This window comes from Canis lupus, chromosome 2, assembly GCF_003254725.2.
Source record: "Canis lupus dingo isolate Sandy chromosome 2, ASM325472v2, whole genome shotgun sequence".
NCBI classification, from domain to species: domain Eukaryota; kingdom Metazoa; phylum Chordata; class Mammalia; order Carnivora; family Canidae; genus Canis; species Canis lupus.
In genome coordinates, this window is record NC_064244.1 from 65,955,552 (window position 1) to 65,973,502 (window position 17,951).

At 34.8% G+C, this 17,951-nt stretch overlaps 1 protein-coding gene across 5 annotated transcripts in view; it reads right to left on the minus strand.

Moving 5' to 3' along the window:
- Positions 1-17,951, minus strand: part of PHKB (phosphorylase kinase regulatory subunit beta) — a 215,074-nt gene that overhangs the window by 167,798 nt on the left and 29,325 nt on the right. For all 5 annotated transcript variants that reach the window (XM_025448119.3, XM_025448120.3, XM_035713913.2 and 2 more), the window contains 2 exons: positions 9,327-9,416; positions 7,276-7,414 (listed from right to left, as the gene is read on the minus strand). In XM_025448119.3, coding sequence (XP_025303904.1) covers positions 7,276-7,414; positions 9,327-9,416 — 229 coding nt within the window. The remainder of the gene's footprint in view (positions 1-7,275; positions 7,415-9,326; positions 9,417-17,951) is intronic.

A 17,951-nucleotide genomic window follows, 5' to 3' on the forward strand; every position in this document is an offset into this window, starting at 1 on the left:
AACAATTTCCTTGCTAGTAATATAAAAAATGTAATGCTTTATATACAAAAGAAAACAAATTATCCAGGGAGTTGGTATATACACAGTGTGCCCACAAAGAAAGGATGTGAAATTCTCTATCAAATGTTTAAAGCTTTCTGAGGAAAGTCATATACACTTCTATTTTTTAAAGCAATATTCCCTATTCCCCCAAAATTTTATTTAGGAAATGTTCAGGACTATAGAAAAATATCTTAAAAACAAGGACATTCACCTACATACCTATAATATTATTATTACATCCAAGGAATTTAATATTGTTACTAAATTATCTAATATATATGCTATAACAAATTTGTCCAATCATACCCAAAATATAACTTTTAGGATTTATTTTTTTAAATATTTTATTTATTCATGAGAGACACAGAGAGAGACAGAGACACAGACATAGGCAGAGGGAGAAGCAGGCTCCATGCTGGGAGCCCAATGCAGGACTCAATCCCTGGACCCAAGGAATATGCCCTGAGCCAAAGGCAGACGCTTAACCGCTGAGCCACCCAGGCATCCCAGAATTTATTTCTAATTTATGATCCAATCAAGTATTGGAATTTAGTGTCATGTTTATTTTCTGTTGAGTGATTTAACATTTTAGATTTTTCCCTTTTTTTAGATGAAGTATAATTAACATAGTGTTACATTAGTTTCAGGTATACAATATAATGATTCAACAACAAATGTTAGTTAGTGCTCATCAAGAAAAGTGTACTCTGGATCTCCTTTATCTATTCCACCCATCTAGCAACCACCAGTTTGTTCTCTGCATTTAAAAGTATGCTTTTTTGTTTGCTTCTTTTTTCTTTTGTTCATTTGTTTTCTTAAATTCCATGAGCAAAACCATATGGAATGTGTCTTTCTCTGACTTATTTTTCTTGGCATTATACCCCCTACATCCCTCCATGTTGCTGTTAATAGAAAGATTTCATTCTTTTTTATGTCTAAGTAATATTCCTCTGTGTGTGTGTTTGTGTGACATCCACATTTTCCTTATCCATTCACCAATGAATGGACACTTGGAACATTTCTAGGTACGGAAACAATGGTTTTGTATCTATGGCATTGTCAATAATGTTACAACAAACATTGGGGTGCATAAATCTTGTTGAATTAGTGTTGTCATATTCTTTGGGTAAATAGAAAGTAGAAGAATTACTGAATGATATGGTAATTCTATTTTACATTTTTGAAGAACCTTCATAGTGTTTTTTCAGTGGCTGTACCAATTTTATTCCCATCAACAGTGCACAAGAGTTCTTTTATCTCCATTCTCTGTAATACTTGTAATTTCTGGTGTTTTTTATTTTAGCCATTTTGAGAGGTATAAAGTGTTATTTTACTGTGGTTTTAATTTTCATTTCCCTAATAATTATTGATGCTTTTTCTGTGGTATTGGTTGTTATTACTCCCTCATTTCCAGTTTTCTGGTTTTGAGTCTTTTTTTTGGTCCTGGCTAAAGGTGTAATTACTTTGTTGAGATTTACAAAGAATCACCTCATTAATCTTTTTTTGTCTCTATTTTATTTATTTCTATTCTAATCTTTACTATTACCTTTCTTCTACTGGCATTGCTCATTCTTCGTTTACTAGATCTTTTGGTTGTAAGATAAATTTTTCTTGAAGGAGGTCTGCATTGCTATAATGGCCCCTCTTAAAACAGGTTTTGCTTTATCCCCCAAATTCTGGATCATTGTGTTTTTTTTTTTTTCCTTTTCTTTTCTTTTTAAGATTTATTCATTTATTTGAGAGACAGAGAGAAAGAGAGAGCACAAACAGGAGGGGTAGAAGGAGACAGAGAGAGAATCTTAAGCAAACACCATACTGGGTGCAGAGCCCAATACAGGACTTGATCTCACAACCCTGATTCAGGACCTGAGTTGAAAACAAGAGTCAGATGCTTAACTGATTGAGCCACCCAGACATCTCATGTTTTCATATTCATTTGCCTGCATGTAGTTTTTTATTTGTTGACACATTCATTGTTTAGCAGCATGTTATTTAGTCTCCGTGTATTTGTGCCCATTCCAAACTTTGTTTTTATGATTACATTCTAGTTTCATACTGTTTGGGTTATAATAGATGCATATTATTTCAGTCTTTTTGAATCTATAGAGACTTCTTTGGTGACCTAAGTCTCCTGGAGACTATTCCATGTGCAGTTGAAAGGAATGTGTATTCTACTTATTTTGGGTGGAATATTCTGAATATATGTTAGGTCCATCTGATCCATTGTGTCATCCAAGGCCACTGTTTCCTTGTTGACTTCCTGTCCAATTTATCTATCCATTGATGTAAGTGGGGTATTAAAGTCCCCCACTATTATTGTATTCCTGTCAGTTAATTTTTGTCTGTTAATAGTTGCTTTATGGGGATCCCTGGGTGGCGCAGCGGTTTGGCGCCTGCCTTTGGCCCAGGGCGCGATCCTGGAGACCTGAGATCGAATCCCACGTCGGGCTCCCGGTGCATGGAGCCTGCTTCTCCCTCTGCCTGTGTCTTTGCCTCTCTCTCTCTCTGTGACTATCATAAATTAAAAAAAAAAAAAAAAAATAGTTGCTTTATGTATTTTAGGTGCTCCCAAATTGGGTGCATTAATAATTACAATTATTATACCCTCTTGTTAGTGTATTATTATCATTACAATGTACCCTTTTCTCTTGTTAAAGACTTTGTTTTAAAGTCTATTTTGTCTGATACAAGTATTGCTATCTGAGCTTTTTTTTGCTTCAATTTGCATGATAACTGTTTTTCCATTCCTACACTTTCAATTTACATGTGTCTTTGGTTCTGATGTGAGTCTTTTGTAGGTAGCATATAGATGATGGTCCTGCTTTTTTATCTATTCAGTCACACTATGTCTTTTGATGGGAGCATTTAGTACAATTACATTTAAAGTAATTTATTGACAGATATGTACTTATCACCATTTTGTTACTTGTCTTATGCTTGTTTTAATAGTTCTCCTCTGTTCCTTTCTACTCTTCATGCTCTTTAGTTTTATGCTTGGATTTCTTCCTCTTTATTTTCTGTGTATCAATTATAAGTTTTTGATTTATGGTTACCATTGGGTTCATATACAACATCCTATGCATACAAGTCTATATTAAGTTGATGGTCACTTATGCTTGAACTCATTTGAAAAGCACTAAATTTTTACTCCCTCCTCCCCACATTTTATATATATGATGTCATAAATTATATTCTTTTATTTTGTGAATCCTTTGATTTTTATAGATATAATTAATTTTACTGTTTTCTTCCTTCAACCTTGATACTAGTTTAATAAGTAATCTGCTTTTATTATGTTTGCATTTTTCTGTGAATTCTTTTCCTTTCATAATTTTCTTACTCTTGACTATCGCCTTTTCTCTCCATTCAAAGAATTCCCTTAACTACTCTTAGAAAGCTGGTATAGTGGTGATAAACTCCGTTAACTTTTTTCTGTAAACTCTCCTTGTATACTAAATTATAACTTTATTGGGTAAAGTATTCTTGGTTGCAGGCTTTTCCTTTCAATACTTTGAATATATCCCTCTGTCCTGTAAAATTTCTTTTGAAAAATCAGCTAATACCCTTATAAGGTTTCCTTTATTTCTGTTATTATTTTTTCTTGCTATCTTTGAAATTCTCTGTCACTAATTTTTGCCAATTTAATTATGTAGCTTGGTGTGGAACTCCTCAGGTTAATTTCACTGGGGGCTCTTTTTCATTTCTGAACCTGGATGTGTTTCCTTCCCCAGATTTGGGGAGATTTTGGTCTTATTTCTTCAAATAAATTTTCTGCCCCTTCTCTCTCTTTTCTCCTCCTAGTATCCCTATAATGTGAACATTATTACAGCTGATTGTGTTGCTGAAATCTCTTAATTCTCATTTTTTATTATACTTTTTTCTGTTCAACCACATTGCTTTCCTTTACCCTATATTCCAGGTTGCTAATCCATTCTTCTGCCTCCTCTAATCTATTGATTTCTCTTGGTGTATTTTTTGTCTCAATTATTCAAATTATTCATTTCTGACTAGTTCTTTTTTACATCTTCTTTTGGTTGAAGGCCTCACTGAAATCCTCCACTCTTTTCTCAAGTCCAGTGAGGATCTTTATGACCATTACATTAAATTCTTTATCAGACATACTGCTTATTTCCATTTCATTTAGCTTTTTTGTTGTGATTTTGTTCTGTTCTTTCATTTGGGTCATATTTCTCTTGCTCCTAATTTTGTCTAATTCTGTTTGTTCTATGTATTAGAAAAGTCAGGTACATCTCCTGTTCTTAAAAATAGTGGCCTTATGAAGATGTTTTGTCATGCCCTATAGTACAATGCCCCCTATTCACCAAAATCAGATGCTTTATTTAAAGGTGTCTCCTATGTGGGTTGCATACACCCTAGTATTATGGCTGAGTCGTATTTGCCTTCAGTCCTATTGGCTGCAATGGCCCACTTTGCCTGTTGTTGATGTACCAAGTAGGGTTTTACCTCCATATCGTTAAGAAGCCAGTTTGCGGGGGGGGGGGGGGGGGATCAGAGTTGTATTTGAGTAGTATCATCAATCAGATCAGATGCCTGCCTTCAGTCTACTTGCTGGGGCTGACTGCACTGACATACAGAGTGGTCTCCTTTCCTATCCTCTGACAAGTTGTCATTAGTGGTTGGGGCTGGCAGTCAAACCAGATGCCTGGCCCTAGTCTGACTGCCATGGTTGCAGTCACACCGATTGGTAAGGTACTGTCTCTGCATGGCTAGCTATAAAGTTCAGCTGCTGGAACTATGGACTCACTAGGTTATGTGGTTATCTTCTCCACTCCATAGGAAAGGAGTCACTGTAAAATAATGCCAATCCCTGCCAGGAATACATGCAAAGTGTGTTGGCACAGGAGATGCTTTGGAGACATGCTTGCTGAATGGAGCTGGTTGAATGGGATAGATCCCCAGGAGAACACAAGAGCAGGGCCCTTGGTGCCAACAAGATAAGTGGAGAGTGTTTGTGCTAATTCTGCAACTGTCTTGCTTTCTAGGCTGTGTAGGGGGAAAGAAATGTCACCTGCCACCTCTTTTGTTCTTGGAGAAGTCTCCTAAAGATCCCTCCTCCTCTAATACCTGTTCTGATAATAATAAATAAATCTCCTTTATGAAGACCCCACACACTTTTCAAACTCTTCCTCCTATGCTGTATGTCGACCACATTACTTTTTTTTTTTAAGATTTTATTTATTTATTCATGAGAGACAGAGACAGAGAGAGGCAGAGACACAGGTAGAGGGGAAAGCAGGCTCCATGCAGGGAGCCTTATGTGGGACTCAGTCCCGGAATCCCAGGATCACACCCTGAGCCAAAGGCAGACACTCAACCGCAGACACTCAACCGCTGAGCCACCCAGAGGTCCCCCAACCACATTACTCCTTATGTTGGCTTTTTATTTTTATTTTTATTTTTTTTTTATTTTTTTATTTTTTTTAATTTTTTTATTATTTATTTATGATAGGCACACAGTGAGAGAGAGAGGCAGAGACACAGGCAGAGGGAGAAGCAGGCTCCATGCACCGGGAGCCCGACGTGGGATTTGATCCTGGGTCTCCAGGATCGTGCCCTGGGCCAAAGGCAGGCGCCAAACCGCTGCGCCACCCAGGGATCCCTTATGTTGGCTTTTTAAAGGCAGGAACAAGGTTTCCTATCACCCTCCAGCTCTTTCAAAACAAAATTAGGAATTTTTAAAGAATTAAACCCTGTTGATTGTAAAAACTATTGATGTTAAGCCCCACTGGTTTTCAAAGCTCAGTGTAATAGGGATTCACCTTCCCAGTGTGTGCCTTGTGCCTGGGGTGCCTGGTGGGGAGTCTGATCCTCTGACTTCTCTGGGCTCATGGTACCCCTCTCCTTTGTAGTTAGTCTCACAGGGGATTTGGCTCCCAACCATGTCTCTGCCCCTCCCACTCTTTTGGATGTGGCCTCCTCTCTACAATTAACTGTGTAAAAGTCTGTTCTGTCAGTCATCAGGTCATTTTTAGAGTTAGTTACATTGATGTGACCGTTATCTTGGAATGTCTGTGGGACAAAGTGACCTCAGGATCCTTCTACTCTGCCATCTTCCTGGTTGTCATATCTTTTTTAAGTCAATTTTACTCTAGTTATATTCATACATACGATATGTATGTAACTTCTATGATAGTTACATTTTTTAAGAGTCTAGGCAAGTTGTCTTATAAGTAGCCACAATATGGCTTTGTCTGTTTATTTACAGGTAGATTTGTTTTATCATTTTGGTAAGAAGTCAACATTCATGATATCCACTCACCACTATGTCACAGTGAAGCACCTATTGTCCCATCATTAGCTTGACCACTTGGTTAAGGTACTACTGGTGCTCTTTATACTCTTAAGACCATGACCTTCAATGAAGCTAAACTGTGCTCACACAGTATGTAAAGAAATGCCTGTAGATAAGCAAACCAGTGTGCTAAAGGTGACTGTTTCATATAATCTCAGTATTTAATTTTCTTTTACAAATGCAACACATCAATAATTTAAGACAGAGAAATCATGTTCATGTTAAAGATACAATTTTCTAACTGTAGTATTTTTTTGTCTCACTTCAGAAAATTAATATTCAGAAACCTAATCTTAGTAATGGTTAAAATGTATTACTATAGAACTATAAGTCAGGACACATGTTGGATATTTTCCATATATAACAAAATAAAGAAGATATTTTGTAGTTTGAAGGGATTTTTTTGTTTACTTTATAAAATAATTATTACACACACCTTGATTTAATAAGTGATACCACAAACAAACTGCAGGGGGAAAAAACACTAAACTGGGGTCAGGTGGGGTAGGATGGGGGGGGGGCTTTGATCTGCTCAATCATTAATTGGTTATGTAACTTTGGATAAATCTGTTAACTGCCTGAGCCCCAGTTTTATAATTTGCAAAATTTGATCAGCCATCAAGTCCCTCTGAAACCAACCAACTCAAGGAGAATGAGAAGCTCATTCTGCCAAAGAAGAATGATTATTTAAAAACCTTGAGATAAAAAAATTTTGGTGACAGTCATAAAATGTTAGAACTAGTCTTGTGTAAATCCTTAGGAAAACTGAAATGTTTAGAGGCCTAAAAAGAGATGTGAGCAGTCATAGATCACATAGTGAATGAGCAGCAGAGCAAAAACATAGCTGCCCAGTCTGTCTTAGGCCAACAAAACCCTATTATGCAAACATAAAGTTACTAGAAGAGCACACACCAGCTTACCTGTATGCAAGAGCCAAAGCCCAGGCCCCAGCAGCACAATACAGACTGTCCTGGATTTTTGCCTTCTGATCATCTCCACATGTTTTAGTGGGAAAGAGACCTGTGGTTGGACTTTGATACAGTAGCAATGTTGACTTGACTGGAATGGAACACAAGAAAAAAGTGAATTATACAGCCATCCATTTTCGTTGCGCTGAAGATCTTAATCTTCAGTTCTTCATCCTACTTCTGACAATGGTGGTGTTCCTAAACTTAACTATAATATGCAACTTTTTAGGATGCAGAAACTCTTCATTTAAGTCATTCCAGCTTAAGTGGGAATCCACCCTGAAGGAAGGGTGTTTCCACGTCTGAGGAAAGGACTCAGCTAATTAGCAATTAAAAAGCTTTTAGCTGGGCCCTCTAGATGGCTCAGTTGGTAAAGGGTCTGCCTTTAGCTCAGGTAATGATCCCAGGGTCCCTGCTCAGTGGGGAATCTGCTTCTCCCTCTCCCACCACCCCTTCTCCTTTCTCACATGTTCTCTCAAATCAATTAAATTAAATTAAAAAAACAAAAGCTTTTAGCATATCCTACCTAATGTCAGTAATTGTTGTAAGGCAATAGGTACAAGAAAAAATAATCAATAAAAAGTAAGTATATTTTGAACAATAAGTTCAACAAAGCAAATATACAACAAAGAGTGCTATTAGTCACTAAATCCAAAGCCAACTCAACTGCTAGAGAAACCCAAATCTTGTTTTCCCCTGATGACTAACTTGTCTGGTGTTCAGAGGAATGTATTTGTTTTACTTTACATATCGTATTATACAGGCTAGAGACATGTTTAACATTTCAAACCAAATCCCATCCTTATATGACATGAAAACAAGTAATAAATATTTGGAGAAAATTTTACTTAAATAAAAGAAGTCTGAAATTAATGTTTTACTACCTTTTATACAAGAGTCCTAAAATATAAAAATATACCCACCAAAACTACATTTCCTAAAAGCCACTTTATTCCTAATTATGTTTTCCACAAAATACATTAAATTACTCTAATCTAGATTAACATTGTCAACTTCTTTTAGGATAGTTTTTTTTAAAAGGTCTAAAGCACTCTGCTCCTTCCAAAAGATTAAAAAAATAAATCTCTTTTTCTCAGACAAAATTGATGTTATCATTACCATCTTTTTCAGAATACCAGGGTATTTATCATTTTTCCCAGAGTAAAGAATTACTCCTTACAGTCTAAAGTAAACAACTGACATTTCTTTAAAAAGGTACTAAATTTTTTTTATCTAGTTATGACTACAATGATAATAAAAGGGCTACATAAGAATATATTTCAGAATTGTCAGCAAAATAAGATGAATTAAGGTTTTACCTGGAGTTAACACAAATAACAAAAAAATTCTTATCTTAGGGGGAATAAATAAATTAAATTTTATATTATTTGCCATATAATACCATGTAAATGGCACAAGAAACAAAATGGCAAAAATTAACAGGCTTTTCTAGCTTACACTCTGATGAACAAAGAAGAGTCCCATGCATACGTATCTCAAAGTTGATTCCTCATATTAAAAAACAAAATCTTCCAGGCTGCTCTTGGCAAAACAAAACAACAACAAATAAAATAGTGACCTGTTATTTGTAATAATAACCTGAGATTATTATTTGTGAATTAGAAATAGATATAAAAGGCTTAGGACTGCTTAGGAACCATGTATAGGTAAATGAGTAAGGAATACTTCTACAAAATCTTTATGTAAGCAGTAATCAAGAAACACTCTAGATCTCAAATCTGGTAATAATTAGGAGGGCTAAAAGGACACAGAGGACATTGGTGACAGTTTTAAAATTATTTAAGGGACAGATGACTTGCTAGAGTTCTTTTATAGTCCCACTATCAATATGCAATTGGAATATATAGCTGCCTAAGCAATGAAACTACCCCAACATCCAAATGAGAGAATACCATCATGCACATAATATACGCAATATAAGGCAGAATAAATACTAATCATAACTATGTAAGGACATGTTTTCTTCACCCTGTTTTGCTTACCAATTCTGTAATAATGATCCAATTTATCCCACAGAGTTGCATTATCAGGTCTCGGAAGATTAATGCTTTTAAGAGGTTCATAAACTGAGCCTAAAAGAAAAATGAAAACCCATCAAATGCAGTCATTTTCACTAAGATAAACAAAGAAAACTTCTAAGAAATGAAAAAGTATACTACTTAGGAATCTAATTTTGATTTTTATATGTGAACTACCACATATATTACTGGTCAAATTTTTGGTGGGGAAAGGAGAGAGAAGAAATCGCCCTTGTAAGAAGTAGAGAAAGATTCTGTATGTTATGGGAACCCCCACCCTCACCCCTGGTAGCTAATCTAACTGACTCATATATGTGTACTGGTCCCAACAATTCAAATACCATTAGTACTTAAGTTCTAGTCACTAGTTCAATAACTTCAGTTCCCTTTGAGAAATATCTACACTTAAATGCCCTGAAACCTGAACCTTATTCTTTATGCTTATGATCAGGCAATTTTCTGTCAAATGATCATACCTCAAAAACTTCAAAGAAAAAGATAATGCTGACATGTTCCAAAGTCATCCACTCTATGAATATTCAGATAGTTTTCAAACTGAAATTCTGAAGCCTCTACTTTTTCCTAGGTAGATAAAATTCATACCTTATTATCTGGACTAAAGCAGAAACCATTTCTACTTCTCAGCCACGAAAACTACACCAAGGTATTAGGAAAGCATACTGCTCAAAAGCTACAGAACACACAATAATTATGATAATTTCCCACAAAATGGATACAGAAAATTGTTCACTTGACTAGTGCATATTCTCAACTACTGACTGAAAGGAAGACATCTGAACCTTCAGCCATCAGACTAAGTACTGTCTCTCATTCTTCTTAAAAGCACTCAGAAATTATAAACATCTCAAGGTCACAACTAATCCACCTCTGGATTCAGATAATATACATCATATAGTCTAACAAATAGCACAAGACTGGCCCTAAAATTTACCTGAGGTTATAGGAGGAGAATGTGTTGGCATGCATTAAGAATCTTTTTCTAAAAAAATTAAAGCATTTTGTTCATAAAAGTGCAATGTCCAGTATGCTAGTATAAAGCCAAGGTATTTGGAATCCCTTTATGTTTAGAGAGATAGTAAACATTATGAAGGAAGAAAGGAAAAGACCTATATATTGAGGCAATAATCTCTTTATCTTCTGTTGGAAAGAGAGATGATTTAAGCACCAAAGCAGGAATACGAAGTGACCTAAGTGAAGAGGTTTTCGGAAAAAGACTCTTTGCAATGACACCCACCAAAATCACCCTGTAGTCAAGAATGGGGAGACCTATCAACATAGCCAGGAAAGCATCAGGAATCCTGCAAAATAGGCAAAGGCCCGGTCACGTACTCTGTCTCCCTGCATTCAACAACTCTGGGTGGGCATAAGAAATGGGCAGTCTGGCAGTTCAGAAAAAAGAATATGGCCAACGCTTACATGTCAGGTGCTAAGCTCTGGGAGTCTACACACTCCCCATGAAGCTCACTCAATCTGGGTAGGCATAAGAAATGGGCAGTCTGGCAGTTCAGAAAAAAGAATATGGCCAACGCTTACACGTCAGGTGCTAAGCTCTGGGAGTCTACACACTCCCCATGAAGCTCATTCAATACTTAATAAAATAAAATCAGGTACAAATCATCAAAAATTTTAAATTGTGAATATATATGTATATATATATATATACATATATATATATATATATATATATATACACACACACACATATACACACACACAAATTAAAGGAGACACCTTTGCTGGGGTGAAAGGACTGTGAATGACTGATATTTCTATTTTTTATTTAGAAAAAATTTTTGTTAGAAAACCTAGTATCTTGCTTTATATAAGGAAAAACCACTGGAATTCACATATACTTTCATTACATAAAGGTAAAACAATACATGTGCATATGAATAAAACTGAAATGGGATATGCAAAACTGAAATCCACTTTTATATCTACCATAATAATTGTAGGTGAGTTTATTTTGAAAGATTGTTTTAATGATCTTGTATCATGATTTTTAGGGTAAAAAATATTTATTTTTAAAAGTGCTATTACATCTAAGGTGTCCCACACCTCCCAAAAAAACTAAAATGATTCTGTTATCTAATGTTTCTCAATTAAGTTACCAATGGAGTTTCTCGAAAGCAACAATAAATAAACAGAAGGAAAACCAGACTTTTCAGGAAAATAAATACCTATGCAGTAAGAGCTAGAAGAGAAGATGTTCAAAGCATAGCAGAAAAGTACAAAAGTAAAATCACCTAAGAATCAATATTTTCTTATACCTTCTTAAATCTTGAAAGAAAGCCCATGGTGAATTAAGAACAGCTTGCCTAGATAAATGTTAACATTTTAATGATCACCACTGTATTGTTTCTGAAGCAACTGCATAAAATTAAACAAGGATGTTCCACACAACTTACGGGAAACAATACCACAAATCTGAAGTCAAAGGAAAAGTGATCAATGGTAACATTTTAAACAAGAATTAGACATCTGAAAAGAATCAATACCAAAAAAAAAAAAAAGTGGAAGAGAAAGCAATCAATAGAGCATGAATTTCCAATGAAAAAGATTTAAAATTACAGAAAATACTAATAAATGATCAGACTTCAAAATGAAATCAAGTTTTTAAATATAAGTATTTCCTTTTTTCCTTTTCATGTTTTTCCCAGTTGAATTATGACTATATTCAAACATCAAAATAAAGGTAAAATAAAAATTATCTTTTCCCAGTTTGTAAAAATGAGTTTAAACATGTTGATTTGATTTTTTCCTTGTCAATTCTCTTGCTTTTAGAAAATACAATCAATCTACTCTTCATTTCAGAACACTATATTGCCAAAGACATTCATTGACAAAGATCAATACAAGAAGAGGCAGTTGTTCCTTGAAGAGTAATATTATAGCTTTAGCATGAAAGAGGAAAATGTTACTTTTAGGAGATTAAACAAAGAATTTCCTAAGAATTATCCATGAAGCAAAAACAAGAAAGAGCATAACCAAAGTACAAACTTCCTGAACTTGGCACTATAAAACACTTAGTGTTATGGGGAGGCTTTTAAGCAATCACAAAATAGCACTGGTAATTCAAATAGCAACCACTAAAAGAATAAAAATGAGGACTTCAAAGGGAAGTCAAGATAGAAAATAGATCAGCAAACCAAAACAGTATCAATAGTCTATTATTTGAGCATACAATTTTTCATTATATGATTGAAAGTCCTTTAATAGGGTACATACAAAAATGTTATTAATCAAGACTTTGATGAACCCTTAAGTAGCTTAATTATGTTTCCACATATGGTGACAGACTAAGATAAATACCATTATTTATTTATTCAGTTAATACATGTTGTATATGCATAAAACTCTGGACCATACATCTAGTAGGCTACCAGGACTCACAGATTAGTAGGAAAGGTAAGATAAGGTTTTGAATAAAACTAACACAAGTTAGAGTGCTGAGTTTCTTAAAAGACAAAGGATAGGAAAATTCAGTCCCTTTGCGGGACTGAGATAACAGGAAACAAATCCTGTATTGCAAACTCTGAAAATAATTGCAATTTCAAATAATGAACTACTACCTGAATATGAAGATAATAACTGAAATCTAGGTGAATATGAAGTCATAAACACATATGCATATCAGCAGACATATTATCATAGCTCCAAAGCTTATACACGTCTTATAAAACAAGACACTACATACTAAGGGCTTTTTTGAAGTTTGCCTGCCTCTAATCTAACTACTCAATAGTATAAAATTCAGTAATAAATGTACGTTTTATAAAATAATGGCAAACTGCATTTTTTAAAAGGCTAAAACAATTCACATTCCTACTAGATTTAAGTGCTCCATCCTTTTAAAAGTTTTTCCAGGGGTACCTAGGTGGCTCAGTCGGTTGAGTGTTCGACTCCTGATTTTGGCTCAGGCCATAGTCTCAGGATCATGAGATTGAGCTCAGTGTTGTGCTCTGTGCTGGGTATGGAGCCTGCTTGGGATTCTCTCTCCTCCTCTCCCTCTGCTCCTCCACTTGTGATCTCTCTCAAAAGTTTTCCTATCTGATAGTATCTAACTTTTGTTCTTCGTTTATCATATACTTAGTGAGTCTGAAAATCTTTGCAAACTCAACATTTGGATTTGCTCTTCTGTGAATTGTCTACATCAAATTGTGATTTGTTACTGTTTTGTTATTGTTTTCATCATCAAAATCTAAAAGCTCTTTGTATATTTTATTTGCTATTTAATATTTCATTTCAAATATTTTCCCATGAATTTTAATTAGTATACCAATACTACAACATAAAAACTTTCAAGAGTTGAATATATCTATCTTTGCTCATTTGGTTTTAGTTTTCTTTTTTTTTTTTTTTTAAAGGTTTTAGACAAAATGAGCAAATGGGAAAAAAGAGAGAAGGGCAAACTAAGAAACAGACTCTTAACTCTAGAAAACAAACTGATGGTTACCAGAGGGGAGGTGAGTGGGGGGATGGGTGAAACTGGAGATGGGGATGAAAAAGTGCACTTGTGATGAGCAGCAGTTATTGTATGGAAGTGTTGAATCACTATACTGTACATCTGAAATTAATATTACACTGTATGGTAACTAACTAGAGCTTAAATAAAAACTTTAAAAATACCAAAATATAGAGGTTTTTGACAACTCCTAGGTTATACACAGTCACCTCAATTTTCTGCTAAGCTTTTTACTATGTCAAAAAATTTTTCCATTTAGGTATTCAATCCATTGAAAATTTGTTTTCTAAACCGGTTTATTTATATTTTAATTTATTTTACAGAGGGAGTAAGGGGTCAGGCAAAGGAAGAAAGGAAGAGAGAAGGAAGCAGACTCCTCGCTGAAAGCAGAGCCCTACATGGGGCTCGATCTCACAACCCCAAGATCATGACCTAAGCTGAAACCAAGAGTTGGACACTTCACCTACTGAGCCACCCAAGTGCCCTAAAATTGTTTTTAAAGTAAATAGTGAGGTCCAGACTTTTAAAAAAGATTAAATTGATCAATTTTTTATTTTAGATTACAGAATACTGAATAGAAAGATCCATTTATCCTAAATTAATAGCAGAGACCATCCCAAGTTATGGGATTCAAATAGAACATTTTCTCTTGAAATAATATAACTTAATTTTCAGAAGCTATATAAATAATTTCTAATAATGTAGCATTTGGTCTACTTATATTTTCTCATAGATATAACAATTTTATGCTAGATTTCAAGCCTATCTGGAATATATGATGTTTACAATAGCTTAAACAACAGTCAGCTTTATGTGTAGTCACATTAATGTCTCTAAAAATATTACTGCTTCTGGCAACATACATTGATTTTTTTAAAAAAGTAATTTATGCAGCACTCAATACTGAATATTGACACAAAATTAAAACATAAACAGTATACGTTCATTTTTCTATGGGTCTTGGGTTCTAGCAGAAAATATACAAAATTCAGGAAAGTAAAATCTTAGCCCAAGGAAAGAATCAATCAGTATCTTCCATCTACATTTTATTAATGATTGTCCTGCTTTGGAAATAGAGCAAATTGAAGTTCACTCATCCTAATGATTGCAACTTTAGAATCCTCTCCTGCATTAGTCAGAGTAAGCAGCTAATTTGATAGATAGAGGACATGTTAAAACCTGTGACTTTTCAGTCAGGAACAAGTCTCCGAAAGCCTAAAGAGTAGTTTTTGAAGACTCTAAGGTACAGACACTAATAAACTAATAAGATAGTATATACAGGGTCACGTGGGTGGCTTAGTGGTTGAGCCTCTGCCTTTGGCTCAGGTTGTGGTCCTGGATGGAGTCCCACATCGGCTCCCCAAAGGGGACCTACTTCTCCCTCTGCCTATGTCTCTGCCTTTCTCTCTGTCTCTCATGAATAATTAAATAAAATCTTTAAAAGAAGTATATACAAAGAAACAGTAAATAACCAAAATCTCTGAGCTAACATGTTCCAAAGACCATTAAGAACTAAGCAGAATGTGAAGACCTTGTATTTTAGAAGGTCAAATAGCCCCATAGTTTCATGAGATCTATATATTCCTTGTACTCTCACATGCGTGTAGAAAAGGTGAGGAGGACAGGAAGGGCTAGAGCAGATAGGCATAGGAGAGCAAACAGACAGCCTTATATATGAATATACAAAATATATGCAAACCTTTGTGGTTTATCAGTGAATTACTGATAAAAATCTGTGGTTTATCAGTTGATTACTTAAACACTAATTTTGGGGCTAAGATAGCAAGAGTTCTTAGAATACAATAATCTGTGTATCTTACATATAAATCTCTATATGATACAATGTTTTTTCAAACAACTTTAAAATTTAAGTTATATCATCAATGTGAGATGATAATTTCTTCATGGTAAAATTCCCTTTCACTCCTCACTGATAAAAACCAGGATACCACTATAGAAGGGACAAGTTATTTCAAGACATTCTCAACTCTATATCCCTGATGCTAGTACTAAGAGGTTCTCAATAAGTATCCTGAATTGAACTGGATGATCACATGATCAGAAGAAGCCTTCTTGGTGCCTGGGTGGCTCAGTGGGTGAGTGTCTTTTGGCTCCAGTCATGATCCCAGGGACCTGGATCAAGTCCCACTTTGGGAGCCTGCTTCTCCTTCTGCCTATGTCTCTGCCTTTCTGTTTGTGTCTCTCATGAATAAATAAAATCTTAAAAAAAAAACAAAAAAAAAAAAGCCTTCTTGAATTCCAACAGAGTTAATTGTTTCATCTTCTGCATTCTTATGACACTTTGTAAATAGATTAATTATAGCTCTTGTCACAATAAATTTTATTTTCACTATTTCATTAATGTGTTATATTATATCAGAAGCTGATCAATGATAGAGGCCATGCCTTATACGTAGTAAATGGCAGTAACATTTGGTAGGAAGGAAGGAAAAGGAGAGAAGCTGACAAAAATATGTCTCAGAAAACTTTAGATGACCAGTTTTACAATTTTCTTCTCACAAGCTACCCTATCTCCTATTACTGTCCCATCCACATCATCTAATTTAATAATTAAGTCCCACTTCTTCAGACTTCTATAATTAGACAAATTGCAAAATCTCTTTACTAACTTTAGATGTACACATGTTAACTTTTAGAGTCAAAAGATATGAATATACTATGCACGACTCTACACTTCGAGCACCTTTAAGATCACCAATATCTCCTTGCAAAACAAAAAAACAAAACTTAAACCATGATTTTCTTTACTGTTGAGTTCCTTCATGCACTGAAATTTAAAATATTAAGGAATAAATGTACCCCCAGTAGAAGAATGAATAAATTATGAGACCTCCATTCAATGAAGTACCTTTAAACAGTTTAAAGAAATGAGGTAGATCTCTTGTAATATCATGAAAAAAAACAAAAAAATTGTGTGTAAAAGTAACCTTGTAGAATAAGACTTACAGTATGATACTACGTGTTGCAATACTATGCAAAAATAACTACACATATGTGATGTTTACAAATGTATATACATATATGGATAACTAAGAACTTTAAAATGCTCAAAAAGGATACACACCAAACTGTTCAAAATGTTACTACTCAAGAGGGGATTGTGATTTTTACTCTCTATATTTCTGATTTATATAAGATAGTATTCATTTAGGGGCACCTGGACAGGCCAGTTGGTTAAGCTTCTGACTCTTATTTTTAGCTTACATCACGGTCTCAGGGTTGTGAGATAGAGCCCCATATCAGGCTCCATACTGATTGTGGAGCCTACTTAAGATTCTTTCTCTCCCCGTGCCTTGCTCCCACTTGGGCTTGATCATGCTCTCTCTCTCAGAAAAAAAAGATGGTATTCATTTACTACTTATAGAATTTTTTAAAATGATAAATGGAGGGCAGCCTCGGTGGCACAGCGGTTTAGCACTGCCTGCAGCCCAGGGTGCAATCCTGGAGACCCGGGATTGAGTCCCGCCATCAGGCTCCCTGCATGGAGCCTGCTTCTCCCTCTGCCTTTCTCTCTCTCTCTGTCTCTCATGAATAAATAAAATCTTTAAAAAAAATGATAAATGGAAATTCTGAATACCTACTACTATGCATTGTACAAGATATTTTATACATACTGTTCCATTTCATCATTTCACAAAGTTCTGAGGCTGGCATTAAAGTGAGACACAAAGAAGTCAATAAATGGCAGTCTGAATTTGAACACAGGGCTCTTTGAAGACAATCTGTGTGTAGTCTTTTCCCTATCCTATGAGACCTCAAAATTACGAGGTTGTTCCAAAATATGTGCATATATGCATACATGTATATTTTTAACCAATTTATTTTCACAGTTCATCTGAACCCTCAACTTTTTAAGTCTGTATGTTTCTCATGGTAAGTTAGGTAAGAAACATTTTAAATGTAAAATATGAAATAGCAAATATGAAATAACACGTTATAAAAATGAAATAAAATTTCCCTGTTCAACTTATCCAAATAAGATGTGAAAAGGCCATTCCACTATTCTCATTTTATTTTTAATAAAAAGATATTAAGTTCTTCCAATGACCTTTATAAAAGGAGCACAACCTATAAAATCTATT